Source organism: Carassius auratus, unplaced genomic scaffold (assembly GCF_003368295.1).
Source record: "Carassius auratus strain Wakin unplaced genomic scaffold, ASM336829v1 scaf_tig00020497, whole genome shotgun sequence".
Classification (NCBI taxonomy): Eukaryota; Metazoa; Chordata; class Actinopteri; order Cypriniformes; family Cyprinidae; genus Carassius; species Carassius auratus.
The window spans coordinates 10272-30865 of record NW_020525033.1 but is presented as its reverse complement, the minus strand read 5'-3'; the positions used below and the strand labels follow the sequence as shown (position 1 = coordinate 30865).

General features: G+C 37.5%; 1 protein-coding gene across 1 annotated transcript; it reads left to right on the top strand.

Annotated features, from left to right (window-relative positions):
- Nucleotides 1-446: 446 nt before the first annotated feature.
- On the top strand, nt 447-20533 carry LOC113076499 (tyrosine-protein phosphatase non-receptor type 3-like). Its single transcript, XM_026249188.1, has 26 exons — nt 447-737; nt 5838-6004; nt 7280-7387; nt 7511-7553; nt 9063-9141; nt 9215-9259; nt 9791-9843; nt 10059-10176; nt 10253-10340; nt 11490-11578; nt 11868-11931; nt 12108-12238; nt 12370-12495; nt 12721-12834; nt 12936-13026; nt 13692-13769; nt 13870-13926; nt 14004-14160; nt 14288-14451; nt 14554-14644; nt 15689-15753; nt 15909-16049; nt 16426-16554; nt 18245-18390; nt 18466-18601; nt 19701-20533. The coding sequence occupies exons 2-26, from the start codon at nt 5864-5866 to the stop codon at nt 19779-19781; spliced, it is 2535 nt and encodes an 844-aa protein (XP_026104973.1). The 5' UTR covers nt 447-737; nt 5838-5863; the 3' UTR covers nt 19782-20533.
- The last annotated feature ends 61 nt before the right edge of the window (nt 20534-20594 follow it).

Below are 20594 nucleotides of genomic sequence, written 5' to 3'. Positions count from 1 at the left end.
GCACAATGACTGCTGAACCTATGTTTGGAACTTAATTTCTGTTGACCAAATTGTAAATAACTTACTCATGATGAGCAAAAGCTTTATGCATTCCAATTTGGAGTCATTTGGCTATACCACTATGATAACCCTGAGGTTTATCAGCCTGTTTTCTGAACGTAGTAGGGTTTAAACTGGTCTGGTCTCCCAGCCTGGCCAAGCTGGTGTTTAGCTGGGCGGCCAGTTGGTCTCTCACCCTTACTAGCTGAAAGGTGACCAAAAATCACTTAAAAGCAGCCTGCCTAGGCTGGGAGACCGGTTTGTATGAAGGTTCTATCTGGACTCAGGTGTGCTTCTTGACTCAGGGGAGGGAGGCAGCGCCTTATACCGGCGGGCACACGCACCTGAGATTGCGCGCACCAGTTGGAATTCCTGAGAGTTCACGCACAACACGAATCACGCCTAGAAATCCAGGCTCGTGTAAACTCGGAAGTGTCCATATGTGGGCTGACACCTACATGCACATTCTGAAATTTGGGAAACGTGTGTTGTAATCACAGGAGCAATAATAAGGCAAACAGTCAGCGCAGTGACGCCGCGATTGCCCTCCTGAAGGAAGCCGGAGGAAAAATAGTAACATAACACGGAAGTTTACCGACACTTGCAACCATGGTCGCCTTAATATGGAAAGTTTTATCTCATCAAGGGAACTATAAGCACCTCTAGCATCGCAGAGGAATTAAGAGCACATCAAGCAGGTAACTACGACGCTTCGTCCCCTTGGAATAATAAGGTTCTATCTGCATTCTGAGTAGTTTTGAGGTATTGAGCTTCAAAGTTTTTCATTCCATTCGACTGTGTAGATAGAATCTTATTGTTTTTTTTAAATAAAAATCCCATAATGTATATACAACATAAAAAATCACATAATGTAAATAAATTGTCACAGAAAAACAATATGGGAATAACTAAATTTTGACAAAAAGGGGACGAAATGCCAAATGACGTATATTTGACTTTAAAACAATATATCTGTCCACTCTTGGATTGTTCTTGGAAGATATCGCGATAAAGCTCTGGAACTTGTTTTGTGTAATCCGAAATATTTATTCAAGACACAATGTTGGTGCAGAACTGTCTGTTCGCTCGTTCAGCTGGTTCGGTTCTGATATCTGACAGAGCCCGAGCCCGAGCCGAAGCAGATCAGCGTGGACTTGAGTCAGAAATGTAAGACGTCACACCCAGAAAAGCCCGTCTCATACAGAAACTTTAAGCTGTGTCTCTTGTTTAAATGTCCAGTCTTGCTATTGTCTTTTAAATACTTTACATGGCCGTATTTATTGTCGAAAAGGCTTTTGTTTTAAGTATGGTCTAAAGTAGTCACACTTCACACCTCGTATGTCTCTCAAAAGTGAGCGCGAGCGTGTATCGCTTCTTAACTGAGCTACTGGTAAACATTAACTTTTAATGCTCGCCAAACCGTTTCCAAACGTGTGAGTCAAAGTTAAAATATATACCTTACACCTCTGACGTGTTTTATTTTGTCAGAGAGTGAGACGTTGAGGAGTTAGACAAACGTCTAAGTCTGTGTTAAGTCACTATAATTTCCCTAGTCTCAGATATATAAATTCTGAAACTGCATAAGAGTCCCAGAGAGCGTCCAGGATCAGGATCTGTAAGGTAAGGTCTGAAAATAAAAGAGTGTTTTATTGTTACTTAATTTAGTTGTATGTCTGTATCAAATTCTCTAGTAGCTCCTCTCTTACCCTTTCACTCTCTCTCAAATTACAAAGTACTTTATTGACATGAATGTCTTGCATACAATACTGCCAAAGCATCAACATAAGGTATAGACACTCATGTTTACTTTAATGCCAAATGTACACTATGAAGGTGGCACAGAAGTGCTTCTGAAGTGGCAAGTGTTTTTACACAAACTGTTCATTCTGATCAGAGATGGCATGGATGTTTACACAGCAATTACAACTATACTTTATTACTAAGGCTGAAGTGGGTTAGAGACCAGCCCTAACTTGATGTCAAGACGCCTAAAAGGCACAATATGTAAGATTGTTTTTTATTAAAATATCCAAAAACCAATAGAACAGTGTTATATATCTTGTTATCTTGTGTACTTGCATCATACCAAATGTTTAGAAGAAAGTTTAAATACAGAGAAATAAGCTATTTTTACTAGTGTCCATAGTGTCATTGTGTAGCCTGCCAATGATGTCATAACCCCTTAATAACCAGTTTTGTTTTGGAGAAAACATATGGAAAAACCAAAGATGCTTTAATATGCTGTGCGTTTTAATAGACCAGTGACGAATGCACAGTAGCATTATAACAGAACTTTCAAACCTTTCTAGTATGATAAAACAGTACATACACATGACCAGAAGGAGCGGATGCGATTGACTGTGAAAAAAAAAAAAGCTCTGCTGCTTTTGAGCCGTGTGTCATGCTCGTTCAGCGGCCTTGTTTCGCTTCGACAGACAAAATCAAAAATGCCTGCCAAAATTAACACTGTGGGGATGAAGAACACAGCTCCCATGATTCAACACTCAGTCACATGCTACCTGGTCTTTGTTTATTTTGATTATGCACCCTCTAGTGGTGAAAAATTACATATTGTGCCTTTAAATGGGGTACATGCGTTAGAGCCCTGCACAGGCCTCAAATTTAGGCCCTAACCCGGCCTTGAATTACCGGCCCTAGCCTGTCTTTTTTCCTCCTTCTCCCAAAACAACTTACTACTATTTCAGCTATTAAAATAGTTTAGTTTTGTATGTAATAGAAAAGTGACTACCGTAATTCCTCAAATAAAAACCAATAGTCAAATAATCGCTGGGCCTCTTATAGTGGCTGGGGGCGTGGTCCACACGGACAAAATAAGGCCTGTCTTAAATAAAGGCCGGGGGAAAATTTGTGCAGCAGAGCCAGATAACGAACGTACAAGTTCACTGCTGGGCCGTTTCTCATTCTCGAGTCAAGATGCTTCGGTTTTCGGAACACCAGTACACTGAACCGAGAACCGTTTCTGTTGGACACGTCAGATTCGAGAACCGAGGAGCTGATGATACTGCGCATGAGTGATTCAACGTGAAGCAGACTGACACGGAGCAAGTCTGAAACGAACTGATTCTTTTGATGATTGATTCTGAACTGATTCTGTGCTAGTGTTATGATCTCTGTCCACTGGAACGCTATCGCTTTTAATTTAAAACGGGTTATTTAAAACAATTACTTATCAAACAGATAGGCCTGCCTCTAATAAAAGGCTGCTTCAAATAAAAGCCTGTTACCCTTCTGCAGTTCAGGTAAATAATGGCCTCAGCTTTTATTTGAGGAATTACGGTATATTAATTTAAATTTTTTGTTTGGTAAATATAAGTTTAATTTGTTTTAACTAATGACCAAGCAGCCAGCTGCAAGCTGATTGTAACCTATCTTTGATCAATTTAGCCTTCTCAAATCATCATGACATGTCTAAAATGAAATGACATAGAAGTGCTTATGAAGTCAGATGAGTGTTTGATCAGCGGTGGCATAAATGCATTTACACAGAAATTGCAATTGCATACTGTGGTACTAGGGGGGAAGGTGGGTCAGAACAGGCCAAATTTAGCCTTTTATGCTGCATCATACCTTTACACTGAATTTTAAGCAGGCAGAGCAGCCTTAACTTGGCTGTGTAAAGGTGTGACGCCTTATTTTGCTTTTCCATACAGCTAATTATAAAGACTATCAGCTAACCCAAATAGAAAAATTTTAATACATTTTTAGAATAGTAAAAACATTATTTACTTCATGTATTTTTATTTATTTATTTTATATAAATGAGATCACATATTTGTCTCTAAAGTAACATGTATATATGAATACAAAACAGTGACAGGACAGAATAACATTACAAAAATAGTTGCAATATAGAAAATAAAATACACTTTCCACAAGACATTTATGAACATTAAGTCATTGTTGTACTGACAATAAATAGTGTGTTTGGAGATCAAAGCTGCTTTCTGCTTTCAAACATTTTTTGGCCATGACAGACTTCTCGCACTTTCTTGACTCTTTGGGTAGTAAAATAATCCACATTCCTGGACTGTGCTGGGAGGAGAAAAGAAGAGTGTGAAAAACAATTTCAAGAACATGTTTAGACATAGTGAGTGTGTCTGAGTGTGAAAGTGTGTGTATGAGGTAGATGAGTAAGAGAGGGTTAACGAAACCCAAATGCTTATAAAATGACGGTTTTGATTCTGAATATTGATAGCATCATACAGGGATGCAAACTCATCATGTGTGACAAAGACGTGCACCCCCGCCCTTAAACACATTTATTTTTATTAAACTCTACAGTTGGACAGTAAAAGTCACCTTAAATATTCACCTTTCATTCTTGAAGATAGCCAAACAAAAAAGAAGGTCTCCTGGTGGAAAACAAAGACTTGTAAAATGAAAATAATGAAATTACCTTTATGACCAGTAGATGGCAACAGAGGATCACTACAGTAGCTCATTAGCTAATTTTCACTTTGTTTTTTCATGTCTTGCTTCTGGTCTTTTTTCAAAATGACTGTGACCTATAGCAAGACCAGGAAGTCTCAACTTCCAAAGTCTCATGTCAGTAAAAAAAAAAAAATAATAATTACAATTAAGTCCAGACATCAATAACCTAGAAGGATTAATTATTTATTAAATACTTAACTAGTTAACTACAAGGGACCGAATCTAGGAAACGAATTAGTAAATCGTGCGCACAATTTATAAATCGAGTGAACGAAATAGTAATCGTGTGCACGTTTTAGTACATTGAGGGAACGAATGAGTAAATCGTGCACACGATTTAGCCTAATATTTTTTCCTGCATGTCATGTGCAGGGCTCCGTAGCCTTTAAATAAGGACTCATCAAAAAAGAAAACTGCTTTAAGTTTTATCTTTAACTGTAGAAACTGCTAAATATATTCAGCAGCACCGACTATTTGCGGCTGTAGTTTTAGTACTCTTAATTTACTCAGCATCACTTAATGCACAGCTCTATTTTGACATCGGCTTGTCAGATTTCGGCTTCCGTCCGTTACTACAGTTATTACCCTCAATTGTGGAATAATTCAGTGGATTCACTCACGTAATATTTTACACTCCGGTTGCATATACATAAACGGTTGGTCCTCTTAGACAAACAAAACTTTTCTTCAAATTGTGAATGGATTATGTTGAAAAAAAACAAGCAAATGTTTCCCTTACAGTGCAACTGACAAAGCTTACTCACTCAAAAACTCCTGATAATCAATAATTAAATACACAAAGAATCTTATTTGCATCATGTATGATTTCTTTTTCTTTTGTTATAAAAGATCTACAAGCGTGTAGAACTGCGTAAACTTGTAAAATCTAAGATTAGTTAAGAGCAGATTCTGACTAGCCTCAGAGTAAACACTAGTTGTATATAGTTGTATCAAAAATCACGAAATATGTGATATGTTTTCTTAAGATATGCTTTTTTTTTTTTTTTTTTTTACATCATTAATTTTTCCAAGCATGTCATGACATTTCATGTCCATTCATAATTTGGGGTGGAATGTTCTTTGCATAGGAAGTATAATTATAGTTATTAGGGATTTGCTAAGGTCTCATCATTGGATACAATTCACAACATGTTTTCAAAATCAAAGTCTGTTGCACACAGTAAGATAATATACTGTATAAATTAGTTTCATAAATTTGGAAAGGCATGTACAGAAGTTCTGCAAATAATTTATATTATTATTCGTAATCATCATCTTCGTCATCGTCACCTTCGCGTTAGGAACAATTGCTTGGGTTTAACCTGTGTGACTCCTTGTCTTGGCAGGTGTGCATATGTGACAGGGTTCAGAGATGACATCCCCATGGTGCGTGCTTGGAAACAAGATCACTGCTCTTGGACGTGCCGATCTGAAACATTCTCACATGCCACGCTGTGGCCTACTCTGTGTAGTGCTCTTCCCTGATGGCACAACTCAAAATTTTACTGTCAGTGTGAGTATAAGAGTGTATGCAGATGTGTTTAGATCGTAGGATGAGTGAGTGATTTGATGAGTGATGAGTGATGACTTTTAAAGCCGTAGAGAGAGAGAAGTAATGTGCATGAGCTTGCCTTTATTGGCAGTTTGAGGGTGGAGATGGATATTTCACTGGTGCTTCTCTTCTCATATTACATATTGCATTGCTGCAACCTTGGCTTCATAGTCTGAAGGACACCCGCCCACCCTCACGAGCACACAGGCACATTTGTCAGGGAGAAACAGTCATGAAGTCAACAGAAATTAGAGTCTTATGCTAGATGACAGAAGTTAGGGCAGTTGGCCAGAGGGCCCTGCTTGACAAATATAGTGAGTTAGTATTAAAGCTGCAGTCCGTAACCTTTTCGATCTAGTGCTTAGTAAACAGATCTGTGTGTGTCTTGAAGAAGAACACTGTTGCCAGAGCTACTACTCTGTTTATGTCTATGGCGAATCACACAGGTACTGGGCTACTCCGCAGCGGTACCTATCCGAACCAGTCTAAATAGTCTGAATATAAACATTTATTATAGGTTTACCGTAGTGATTCAGCACAAGCTAAAAACATGGTTTGGAATATGGATTCATGGTGTACTCACTTATTATATACATTTTGAACACAAAAAAAGTTATTGACTGCAACTTTAAAAAAAACTAATTAAAAAAAGGGTATTTAAATATTGATGAATGTTAATTGGCTTATGATTAAGAGAGAGGTTATCTCTGCTAATTTAATGTAATTTAATTTTATTCTAAATATTTGATTTAATTAGGTAAAATTAATTATTAATATAGCCAAAAAAATAAAATATGTTCCTTTATAAATCTCATTTGCTATCAGTGAATTATATTTTTAATGATTTTTTAAAGAAATTAATACTTTTATTCAGCATAAAATGCATTAAATTGACCACAAGTTACCTTTTATATTATTACAGAAAATCTATTTAAAATAACATATGTTCTTTTTAATTGAATAAAATGTATCACAATTTTCATAAAAATATTAAGCAGCACAAACATTTTCAACATATTGTGTTTCCTGAAATATTTCCTGATCAAATGAGCATATTAGAATGACTTCTGAAGGATAATTAAAAAATAGAACACAGTTATAATAATATGTTAAAACTGATATGTTTTTTGTTATGTTATTGCATTCTAAACCCTGTAGAATATTGTCACTTTATAAATCTAGGTTTTGTAAACTGGTACATTTCCTAAAGGGACAGCATGTGTTAATGCTTTGCAGAAACACGATGCTGGTCATGTGCTGTTCGACTTGGCTTGCGAACACCTCAACATAGTGGAGAAACAGTACTTCAGCCTACAGATCAGTGAGGACACATCCAGCTCTCCGGTAAATTAATGTGTGGATGTTTCCAAAAAGCAACTGTTTATCACTATGACCCAGAAATGAAGAAATGTAATGCCCTCTCTTAAGAAACATAATTTCAGTGTTATAACTGATCTGTCATTTCAGAGGTGGCTGGACCCCAACAAACCCTTTAAAAAACAACTGAAGGGTGAGCGAGAAACTACACACACACAGGCCCACCTGGAGTCAATATACTTGTTTTACATTTGTGGAAAATGAGATTGACTGGTTAATTGTGCATGCTCTTATCCCTTATTTTTTAATTTTGATTCCCTAAATAAAAATAAAAATAATTTATTATTCTGTTAAGAGACTAAAATATTAGTTGCTATTGGTAAAATATTAGTTGTTATTGTTCTGTTAAGAAATTCATTCCCTATTATTGTATTAAGAGATTCAAATATTATTCGCTATTGAGGGGATTAAAATATTAGTGGGGGACCAGGGGGCAGTCATGGCCTAATGGTTAGAGAGTCTGACTTGTAACCTGAAGGTTGTGGGTTCGAGTCTCAAGTCTCAATTCCGGCAGGAATTGTCATGTGGGGAGTGAATGACCACCCTCCATACCCTGACTGAGGTGACCCTTGAGCAAGACACTGAACCCCCAGGGCCCCGCACCAATATGGCTGCCCACTGCTCCAGACGTCTGTTCACTACTGTGTTTGTGTGTGTGTACACTGCTGTGTGTGTGTGTGGACTTGGATGGGTTAAATGCAGAGCACAAATTCCAAATATGGGTCACAATACTTGGCCACACATCACTTCACTTTCACTTATTAAGAGATTAAAATAATAGTCATTAAAATATTGCTTCTGTCCATATAAAGGATTTCCTGAAAAGTCATTTGTTTTATTACTCCTATGAGTCCTGTTTGTGGCCTTCCTGTAAGGGCGAATATAACAAAACACGAGAGTTTACTGCTGTTCTTTTTATTCTACAATATCATGGTTATCATCAAATCTGGTATATCACAACATCCCTAATTAAAATTATGAGTGAATTATTAGCTATTATATTATTAATTATTATCTTTTTTATATATATATCACGATTATCAACAATACTGGTATTACACGACACCCCTTAGTAACAAGTTAACGATAATTCATTTTTTTATATCACGATTATCGTCAATATTGGTATATTGCGACACCTCTAAATGTATTTTTTTTTTCTTAAATGCAATTCCTAAAACGTCCATCCATTTTTTTTTATACTGTACATTATAATGCTGGGATAAATTCAATTGTAGCATTATGATTATACATTTTATAATTTTTATTAATTTATTTTCATAACATTTTATTATTGGTCAGTTATGTGATGAATGGAAGTGGCTGATTTTCTTATTCAAATTACTCGAGTCATCAAAATGTATGTGCATGCAGTAAGATTGGAACTCATGCTTCAGTGCCCACCTGCTTTTTTTTACTTTTAATTATGTTTTAATAAATTGGCTTAGATTTTTGGGGAATTGCCAAAGCCACAGTTTCCATCTTTTATTTTTTTTTAGAAATAGTATGATACTGAGCTTACATTTGACTATGATCAGTGAATATCTGTTACTTGCACATATTTATGTGTTTAGAGGTCCTTTTCCTCTGACTGTGTCCTCTGCTCTCTCTCTCTCTCTCTGCTCCACTGTTATTCCTTCAGGTTCTGCTCCGTTCTTTTTTATATTTAGAGTGCGGTTCTTCATCTCTGACCCAAACTCCCTCCAGCATGAGCAGACCAGGTACATCTCCCTGTTTGTGTGCAAATGATATGTGTATAGAGTGTGAGGTTTTGACCCTTATTTTGTTTTGCAGGCATTTTTATTTCTTGCAAATTAAGAAGGACATTTGTGAGGGGAGGTAAATAAAGTTGTTTTTGCACCTACACTACCATTCAAAATTTTGGGACTGGTAAGATTGAAAAAATGTTTGGAAGAAGTTTCTTATGCTCACCAAGGCTGCAATTATTTGATAATATTACAGTAAAATCAGTAATATTGTGAAATATTATTGCAATTTAACTGCTTTAAATATATATATTATATTGTTTAAATTATAAAAAAGACCAAATATACATAGGATGAATTATACATAAAAATTTTACAAACATCGTATGACCAAAATGCCATAAAAATACCAGCAAACCACATCATTTTAACTTTATACATTATGGATACTGGTTATGCAGTTTTATAGCTCAGGGAGTTATAACTCATGGATTGTAAGGTTATGTGTTTTCTAATAAAGATAATGTTGTGAATAAATAAAAATTATGATATACAGCTATGGACATTTGTACCCTGATAATTAAATACTAAATATTTGCTGACTAAATATTTAATATTGACATTATGTTGTATCCCAAAACACCATGGAATGTTTTTATTGCAGACTAAAGTGTCCTTTAAGCTCAGCTGTGGTACTGGCTTCTTACTCTGTTCAGTGTAAGTTGTGGAAATTACTCCTTCTCACATTGCGCTTGCCATAGAAACATTATTGATCTTACAGAGGATGTGTCTGTGTGCTTGGAGAAGGCATGAGTCTTCTCTAGGAAATAGCTGGGGTTAATGGCACTGTCCAAACTGGAGATGACTGAACAAAGCACATACAATCACTGATTCTCAAATGTAGCATTCTAATACTCCTGTTTGATTGACAGCTGAGCTTGGAGACTATGTCCGTGAAACTCCTGCCGGACACCGCAATCAGTTCCATTTTCTCCCTGACCAAGACCAGGAGTTCCTTCTGAAAGTGGAGTCACTGCATCCACAGCACAAGTATGTGAAAACACATTCATACTTTCAAACACACGCACACACATTTATTAATTGGAAATGTCTGAATGTGTTTCAGAGGTTTGTCTCCGAGTGAAGCTGAACTGTGCTATTTGAATACAGCGAGAACATTAGACCTGTATGGAGTAGAGTTACATCATGCTCAGGTACTATTTAAGTAGAAAATCCTGTGATTTTCCAACTTCCAAAGTGTTAAAAAATAACTGGTAATGTTGTTTTTAAGGGGTCATATGATGCTTTTTTAAATAACTTTTTAAATATCATTTTTGTGTATGTCTTTGGAGTATTTGTTGACATGCTTTAATGTAAAAAAAACACATTATTTTTCAAATACTGTATATTATTGTAGGTCCTCTATGCCCCGCCTCTCTCAAATGGGTCATTCTCTACAAAGACCCTCCTTCCGACAAGCGCAGTCTGTTCTGATTGGCCAACTGACCCAGTGCATTGTGATTGGCCGATCGCCGCAGGCACTCGTTGGAAATTTAACACCCCTTTCCATAATCATGAGTTTCATCTTTCAAAACAAATGTAAAGACAGTTAATAATGTCCTTAGTTTTACCATCAGTTCAAGCCTGAAAGAGAAACAGTCGCGTGACAGATGCGTGACAGTGATGAAGCTCATATGTGTTTACAGTACACAAGCCACGGACGGTTAAGACAGCTGACTCCACTGTGTGACCCTGTCTCTCTGTCTATCACACACACACACATGCGTCATACAAAACTCCACATTTGAACGGTCAATAGCTAATACTTAAACTAATAAGAAAACATACTTACAGTAGCAGATTCAAAAGCGGCAGATCGTTGTAGCAAAGTCAGAATGACCTCCTCTCCTAGGTTCACAAAACTGTGGTCCATAAAATGTGTTGCTGTTCTGTTGTAATCTTAAAGATTCTTAAATGCATCTATTTTCGGAAGAACTAATAATGTGCTTTTGCTTTCGCCTAGATACACACAGCATCTCCCTGACATTGCTGCGTCAACCCTGCGCTGCCTTTCTTTGCGTCAACATTTGGGAAGAGTTACGCAAATATTTCCACATAGTGACATAGATGTGGGGGAGTGTTTAAACGAGCGATTTTTGGGGGCGTGGCAGAGTCTTAACTTTGATAAAGAATATCTCTTTGGGTTTGAGACTTTAGTCTTTGCAACTTTACAGGTGTTTTCATGTACCAAGAGATTGTAACACTCCAAGAGCAAGGAAAAATTGAAATTGCATCATATGACCCCTTTAAATTGGATTATGATAATTCATTATTTAATTACATTTCTAAATCCCTGTTCATAGGATGTTAACAACCCTGCCCTCTGGGTGGGCATTACATCAGGGGGCGTGGCCTTGTTTTGCCATTTAATTTGCTCCAGTTTTTTCCCTTGGTAAGTTTTGGCCAATCAAATCCTTTCTTAAATGTTTTTGCTCAATTTCTTTGCAGTAATATATAAGCTTGATGTTTACAGCTGTTGAATGATGTTTGACAGTGCTACGGCTCTGTTTGTCAGAGCTGTGATTATCATTACAATGGATGAGATACAAACACTGTAGAAAAGTATAATTACTGTTATTAGTGTAATTAACAGCCAGGGAAATGGTATCCCTTATTTTGATTCTGGTTTACTTTGTTTTCGATGAGGAGGTTGCTTTTGGAATGGCTGCTTTTTTTTTCAGGATTAACATCATCAAAATTTCATTCAAAAGAAAACGGTTCTTTGTCCACCTACGTCGGAAACATGTAAGACATGCATGATTTATTCATGCTCATCCTTTCAAATAAAAGCTAAATAATTGCTATATTAAAGCCAGATGCATAATGTCTCAAAGATGTCGAATACTGCAAGATCAACATCTCGTTTATTGTGAGACCTTTATGTTGTATTTTTTTTTTCCTCATTTAATTGTGTGGTATAGGGTGAGCTGGGTCACCACGAGGTTTCTATCTCCATGCCAAGTTCACGTGCCTGTAAGAACCTATGGAAATCCTGTGTGGACCACCATACGTTCTACAATACAAAACCCTCTCACTCTGCCTCAAAATTTAGGTACGCAGGCAGAGTCACGACGGAGTCGTTCTAAGAAATTACAGTGTTCTTTATTGCTGGAGTTAATTAGAGTTCATTGCTGCCTCCACCAAATGAGCGTGCGAGTTTAATTGCAAATATTTTTCTTATAGCTCTATCCCACTGTACCGAAAGCTGATTGGTGAGAAAATGTTAAACCCTACAGTGAGGTCCGACTCAGTGGACCACTTCGAGACAAAGAGTCTACCTTCACGGTCACCACCCAACACACCCAACTGGTAACAGTACTCGAATACATTCCAATGTATTTCATCTTTACAGTAATGGATAAGAGATATAAAATGTATTTTAACAAACAATGAAATGTATTTCATTGAAAAGTTTGTGGTCAAGATTAAAAAAAATACTTAAAAATTGAATACGTTTATTCAGAAAGGATGCATTTTATAGAACAAAAGAAGTTGTACGTTTTAGAGCTTTGGTTGATATATCTTCCATTTTAGGCGGAGTCCTCGTTTACGTCATGACTTCCGTAAGCCACGCCCATCATCTGTTGACAACCTGACCAATGAAATGAGCTATGTGACTGAGAGTGAAGACGTGTTCTATACTTACAGGCAAAATTACTCTACATATACAAATGCACACAGTTTTACAGGCATGCATATGTATTGAATAGTACACCCATAGTAACTTATTAAAACTGATTCCACTGAAGGAAAACTCAGGAGGAGGGGCGGACGAGGGGTAGTTGGTCTCATAGTGATGATATCATCACCGAAGATGAGGATTTGCACATCTGGGATAAGGTGAGTGTTCCTGTACATGATAGCCGATGATTCAAGATCAAGGGAAATGTGGTTCATAGCAAAGTCTAACTTCAAAGCTTCTTTGCGTGTCAAATTTTGCATTTACAAATGATCATTGCGCCAAAAATGAGTGGTTGGAATGAAGAAGTTCCCTGTGGCACATATTAAGCGCAGTGTGTTGATGGTTGTGATTGATGGATGGGGCAGTTAAAAGCTATATTAGATCTGGAGATAATGTGGAAATGCTGCAATGGTGTTTTTTTTTTTTTTTTTTTTTTTGATGTTTCTCAAGAACACGGAAGAACAAATGTAGCTTTTACTTAGTTACAGACATAGTGATGGTAGAAAATGAAGTCAAATCATACTGGAGAACACAGACTTGTAGAGTTCATGCAATTCTGCTGCTGTTATTGAAGAAACAAGGACATGTTATCATTTTGACTAGTGCTATCAGTGTGCAAAACAGCTGAGAATGAGGCTGTCTACTGACAAAAAAATATATATATTTTGCGGTAACATTTAAAGCACTCAGTTGTTTTTAATATTTGCTCTTGTGAAAAATGTCTACATATATGCTAATGTTTTGTAGCTAAAGTTAAGAATCCTCCATCATCTTTCTGTCCTACCTGCCTCAAAGGGTCTATTTTGTGGTTATATAAACGCAGAGTGCAACAGCTGAAGGAGATCTGCTCCTTGTGAGGATCAACCCCGACCAAGATGGGAAGTTTGGCTTCAACGTTAAAGTGAGTTAATATAATCTATTTATCATCAATGTTAAAATTGCATTCAAATAGAGTTTTGTGTGGGAAACCATGTATCAGAATATTGTCGGGCAATATTTAGGGAGGCGTGGATCAGAAGATGCCCCTGGCCATCTCTCACGTTAACCCTGCATCTCCAGTAAGCCATAAAAATCCTTGCTGCTTTTGAATATATACATGGGTTTTTGGTTTTTGCAAATATTGACTATGTTGCAGGCCGGTCACTGTGTGCCTCCACTGATGGAAGGCGATCAGGTGCTGTTGATAAATGGGCGGGACATTTCAGAACATACCCATCAGCAGGTGGTCATGTTCATCAAAGCAACCCGAGAGTCACACAGCAAGGAACTTGCATTGCTTGTCCGCCGCAAAGGTGACAAATGTTCTTTAATGTGCATGTGTAACAATGAGATTTGAGGGATTTTTTTATTTTTTTATTATGATGTGTCTAGGGCATTTAGTTTGTACATCAGAAAACGCAAAACAGCCTTTGTTTTCAGGTGTCTCTTTGCGAGCCGATCCCACACTACAATTAGGTGAGGGTCTCCCCCTTCCAGGTGAAATATCCCCACTGTCCACTCAGCCATCTGAAGAGACGCTAGAGGAGTCCATGACCCGTCTGGAGAGGGGGTTGGTCACCGGAACATTGCTTCTGCAGTTTGAGGTTGGGGCATGTGAATATTTTCCTACATGTTTCAGTTGGCATGTGTGTGCAGAGCTGATAATTGTCATCTATGCATGTGAATGTGTGTTTTGCTACTCACAGAAGTTGTACAGGAAGAAAGAAGGCATGTCAATGTCTTGCGCGAAACAGTCCGAGAATATGGACAAGAATCGGTACAAAGATGTATTACCATGTAAGTTTTATTGCTTTTCCTGATAAACATTTATCACATGCTAAATTGAATAAATGTGGCCTGTAATGTTCACAGTATAGCACACTTAGCTTAACATGTCTTTGCATGTAAAAACAAGAGATGCAGAACTCAGTAATGGTTAAGAAAAAAAAAACAGCACAGTACATGAGGGTCTCAAGATGCACTTTTGAGATGTGTTGCAATAACAAAAATATTTCTCTCTAGGCTCTTTTTTTTAAGAAACCGGTTGTGATGATCGCTTGAAGAAATGTTCTGTAATTCAGGGTATCTGGATTCAGCGACTATAAATGCCTCCTCTGCCATGTTGCTGTCAAATAAAACAGTTGCCATGCCAACTTGCTACTGTATATAAAAATGTGCAATGCATGCCCCACCTCCAGGGTCTTCTGATTGGTCCACATTTTTGGAACTGACATGAATGATCAGTGCTGCCTGTAAAACTTATTTTAACATGGCACTCATCGATTTGTTAAATCTGTCAAAACCAGCCCCTTGTTATATTAAAGACATATATTGAAACAAATTTCATTAAGTGACATCCATATGCTAGAAAAAATAGTACCTGTCCTTTTGCAGCACTAGAGACGGAAAGGTCATGGGTTCAATTCCCAGGGAATTCTGATAAATTGTGAATGTAATGTATATAATTTTAGATGATGCATAAATGTAAGCTAGGTGAAGCCATGCTTTAACACTGTTGTGTAATTTTGTGTACTTGAACAACGTTTTGTTGGGTTTGAAAATTCAAAAGAACATTTGAAAGTTCAATAGAACATACAAACAAGGGGGTTGTACTTTACAACGAGAGAGTGGTTGCTGGATGACCATGATGAGATTAAACTGAACTACTGCACTGGAGTAGATTACGGGGTAAGGTCAAACGTATCATTTTATTAATTTGTGTGTAAGCTTTCGATTGGGGACTGAGGCGTAATGCTCTTTAAAACTAGTCAGAGGAAGTGTTTTCACATAATCCGCAAATCCCTCTTCCTCATTCTTTACTCGTTCATACTTTTCTTTCAGATGACATCACCAGAGTGGTGCTGCAGGAAGAGGGGGATGATTATATTAATGCCAGCCATGTGAAGGTATGGATCACTAACTGTATGTCTCATTACTAGTATTCATTATTGCATTTTTCATTGTTTCATTCTAACTGTGAATGGTAAAGTTTTAATAAATGGCTCTGGGTGATATATTGATGACTCAGCAATGTGTGTGTGTGTGTGTGTGTGTGTTTCAGAATGAGCCAGCAGGTTGTGTTTTGCGGTACATAGCAGCTCAGGGACCACTGCCGCACACCTGTACACACTTCTGGAGGAGCGTGTGGGAGCAGAACGTCAGTGTCATTGTCATGCTCACCACACTGACCGAGAGAGGACGGGTACTTCAACACATACACCTGAGTTAAAAACTACACACACAGTTACAAAATGTGCTGCAATATTAACATGAACATTACACACACATACTCAAGACGAAACAAGCACACACACAAACAAAACCCTTAATGAGACGATACCCATCAAACACCCATCACACACCTCCAGTCCCCCAAGGACAGCTTATTGTGAGTACCGTATTCTTCGGCATGGCTTGGCTGTTGCTTGGTAACCAAGCGCTCTGCATTCTTATCCAAAGGGATGATTTAATAAACTCTGTGTGTGAGGGAGAGAAAAAGGGAGCACAATTGTGTGTGTGTGTGTGTGTGTTATTATTATTTTTTTCTGTGCTCAATAATCTCTCTTCCATTTCCACAGACCAAGTGCCACCAATATTGGCCGCATCCCCCTGAAGTGAGGGATTATGGGATTCTTCAGGTGTGCTGTCACTCAGAGGAGTGCAACCTGGCATATGTTACCCGGGAACTAACACTCACAAATACTCAGGTAACAACGGACATCATTTTAAAAAGGACACCACTTTTGCAAGGTGCAGTGTAAACGAACAAGAGCTAATGAAATGACTCTTGTAAAGTAGCATGTGACACTTTTGAGGAAATGCACTTTTAAACTTTCTCAGGGAAACAAAGTAAAACTATTGATGACTTATCCTGCACTAGACAGATTTTAATAGAATCAGTTTTTGATGTGATGCACCACTGGCCGAGTATCTGATGCATTTGGTACACAAAATGATCAGGATCAACTTAACACACTCTTTAAAATATGTCCCAAGAGTTTTACACACTGGTCTGCCATCAGTCTGAAGATCTGGCTACACAAGACTACATTCTCAATATCACCTAATACCAATAGACTGAATTTGTCTCAACAACTACTACTACTACAACCAGCATGTTTTACTATTCTTATACTATTGCTGAATTGAGTACTGTGTACTAAACTTTAACAGGAAATACATCAAAAGAGAGAAAACCGCACTTGTCGAGTTATTTCATGGGGGCTTTTCAACTTCAAAGGTTTAATGGAAGTATTCACAGCCGTATGCGTGGTCAGGATGCTCAAGAGCCATTCTGGTCCCTCTGTTTTTGGTTCTAGTATTACTTTTGGCAAAATTCTGTTTCTTATATAAATGTTTGTAATTACTCATGTCTGTCTGTCTCATTATGCTGAAGTTTAATGTTTCATTTAAAACTGAATCAGAATTTTGACGTTAGGCATAATAATGTAAAAGATTGTTGTGTGAGAGAGTATCACTGTGTTTATGTGCAATGCTAAACATGGCAAACAGGTCCGGTAGCGCTGTGGTCGAGAGGACGGGACCATGTGCATACATGTACATGCACATGCAGTACATGCTCACACACTCACAAACAATCTATCATTGCTGGAGAAAGGAGACCCATCTGTTGTCTCTGTTGGTGGGAGTTAATCTCAGCATGGACAGCAGACGGAGATTACATCACATGTTTGTCATGTGTGTGTCTCAGATGAAAAAAATAAAGAAAAGCTTGAGAGGAAAGGGATGATTGGGGTTTACAGGAAAAATGCCAGTGTGTGAGTTTTCCTACCACACAGCGTGTAAGCCAGTTATTCCATTCTGCCCGATTTATCACAATTCTTTTCTTCCATTCCGGCCTTCAGACAGTGACTCACCTAAGGATCACTTCTTCCTCTTGCACCCACTTATAAGATCACGGTAGAGCTGAGAGGGAATTTAAAATGTCAGTGTATTTAGGTAATACAGTGTGAAAGATGTTTTAAAGAATGACAGGACCCTGGGGCCTCATTTGTAAAACCCATGTATGGTCTGTGTTCCTAAATTCCACGAACTTCGTGTTATGTCAAATGTGAGGAACAGTTAAGGAATTATAAAAAAAAAAAACTTATGTGAAAATGTTTTCCAACTTTTTAAAAATGTATTCAAACTGAAAAGCATGAATACAAACTTTTCGTGCTCATATGCCAGTAGTTTGATTGACTTTATAAAAAACTAAAGATAAATAGTCAATAAAAAACATAGTGCTTTCATTCTAAGAAAATTCCATATAAATATCTTTCTGCGTGATGCAAAACAAAGGCATGCTTAGACATGTTTGCTTTTATACATAGTCTTTCATGCATTCTCTCGCACTCAGCCTCACCCTTTCTATATGTCTTTCTCTCTTTTTAACAGTCGGGAAAGCATCGCGCGATCACTCATTTGCAGTATGTTGCCTGGCCAGATCATGGGGTACCAGAAGATTCCTCCGACTTCCTGGATTTTGTCCAGTCAGTGAGAAGCATGAGAGAGGAGTCTGTGCCTCTCATGGTCCATTGCAGGTGACAGGACTTCCAGCACACAGACACACAGATGTTATCAAGTGCTCATTTTACCATGAGAATGTCTTTCTGCAGTGCTGGGATCGGGCGGACAGGTGTGTTGATCACCATGGAGACAGCCATGACACTGATGGAGAAGGAAAAGCCAGTATATCCCCTAGAGATCATTACCACGCTGAGAGAACAAAGGGCCATGCTGGTTCAGACATCGGTACACACACACAGACACATACACACAAGTTAAAGGTGACATTCCATGTCACATTACCAAGAAGTTAAAACATTCTATCCATGGACAAACTGAAAGTACAATTAGTTGAGCCAGTGTTATTCTGTTTAACCCAGTGGCAATTGGCAATTCTGTTTGATGCCACGCAGAAAATACTATTATTTATACTCTAACAACAACATTACACACTAACTAAAGTTTAAAACATGGAATCACGAAGAAGGGGACCTTTAACAGAACTTCACTGTCTATGCAGTAGAAACTAAAAAACAAAATGTGAAAGGAGAAAAGAGGCTATGGCATTTTCTTTTGCTAAAAACTTCAACACCCATATGCACTTTTAATTTCGTCACTGCCTCACTGTCAGTCTGACTGTCCACGGCCGGGGATACAAAAATGAGGAACTTTAATATGTAGTTATAACTAAAGCCTGGAGCTGTCAAAAGTCCTGGTCCTATAAAAATGAAATTGAGTGTGTTACACATCTATCCATTCCAATATAAGAAGTTCTTGGTGCATCACCACATTTGTCAGTTGAAAAATACATTTCTATAGCCATAAATAAACGATATGGGAGAATCTAAATGCTTAATTCCCTACTATATAGTATGCAAAAACAGTATGTGAAATTAAAACAGCAGGTAAAAAGTTCCTGGATGGCCTACTATTTCCGATGAGATTCTGAAATGCACATCCAGTGGATACTTTACTATCCCAATGGGCCACGGGAGAGTGCAGCAAATGCCACCCGAAACTGTAGGTCAAATGGCAGTGACTACAAGTCGAATGTAGTATGTCTGGATTACATTCATACTATATTAAAAAAAAAAGTTTTAACATTCGCGAAGTACTTATTCAGACTAGAGTATACAATTTCAGATTCAGCCAATTACATAAAAAGAGGGCGGCCATCGAACTATGGGAAAGGGTCAGAGATCATCAGGTGATTTGGAGGTAACATCGCACCATGAATAACTAAAATGGCTTTTGAAGATTTGTCCACTGGATCAAAAGGTTGAATATCTTCGATTGATTTTACTGGATGTGCTGTCATTACAGTCTGTGCATGTTTGTTTTTCAGTGCCAGTTCACCTTTGTGTGTGAGGCCATTCTGAGGGTGTACAGAGAGAGGGTGAAAAAGAACTCAACACCTAACAGTTGATAAGAAGAGAGGGACAGGAGATTTGTAGATTCCCCGTGTTTGAAAACACACAAGTGAATGAAGAAAACTCAGCTGCTGTGATCTGACTGTCAATAAAGATGGATGAAAAAGGGGCAGGGAGAAGAGGGCATGTCTGGATAAATATGGATAGACAACCTCTTCTCTTGCTGTGGCTGTCTGACAGTTGTGAGGATCAAGGAAGAACATAGAGCACTTTGACACGTGTAAGCTTATAGGGCCCTACAGCACACGTACTTCCTCTATCTCTGTCCCTCACACACACTCACACAGATTCTACATTCTGGCAAATCTCACAAAATCTGACAATGAACTTTTAGGTCAAATTTCATCCTAAAATTAAGAGGAAAAACATGTTACTTATATTGTGCATAAAATAAAAACGTGGGCTAAAATGTACATTTTTACTTAAATGTAAAATGTAAAAATCTACTTTTTTTTCTTAGAGTATTTATGTGTTTTTTGTTTTGTTTTGAATTAATACATTATTTTTCAGAGCAGTTAAGCACATTTTACTCCCTAATTGTCATTACTACATTAATCCGATAATGTATTTTCTATTGAATGACATGACAGTAATGTGTTTTGCAGTTATTTAACTAAAATCAATGTATTTTAATTAAAAGCTGAACAACAGATGCTACCATGATTAATTAATAATTAATAAATGCTTATACCATTTTGGTTATAAAAACAGTAATAAAAACTAGACTTTGTAGCTTTTAATGAGTGAGCTTGAAATATCTTGAATATTTTGCCAAAGTCATATATATATATATATATATATATATATAT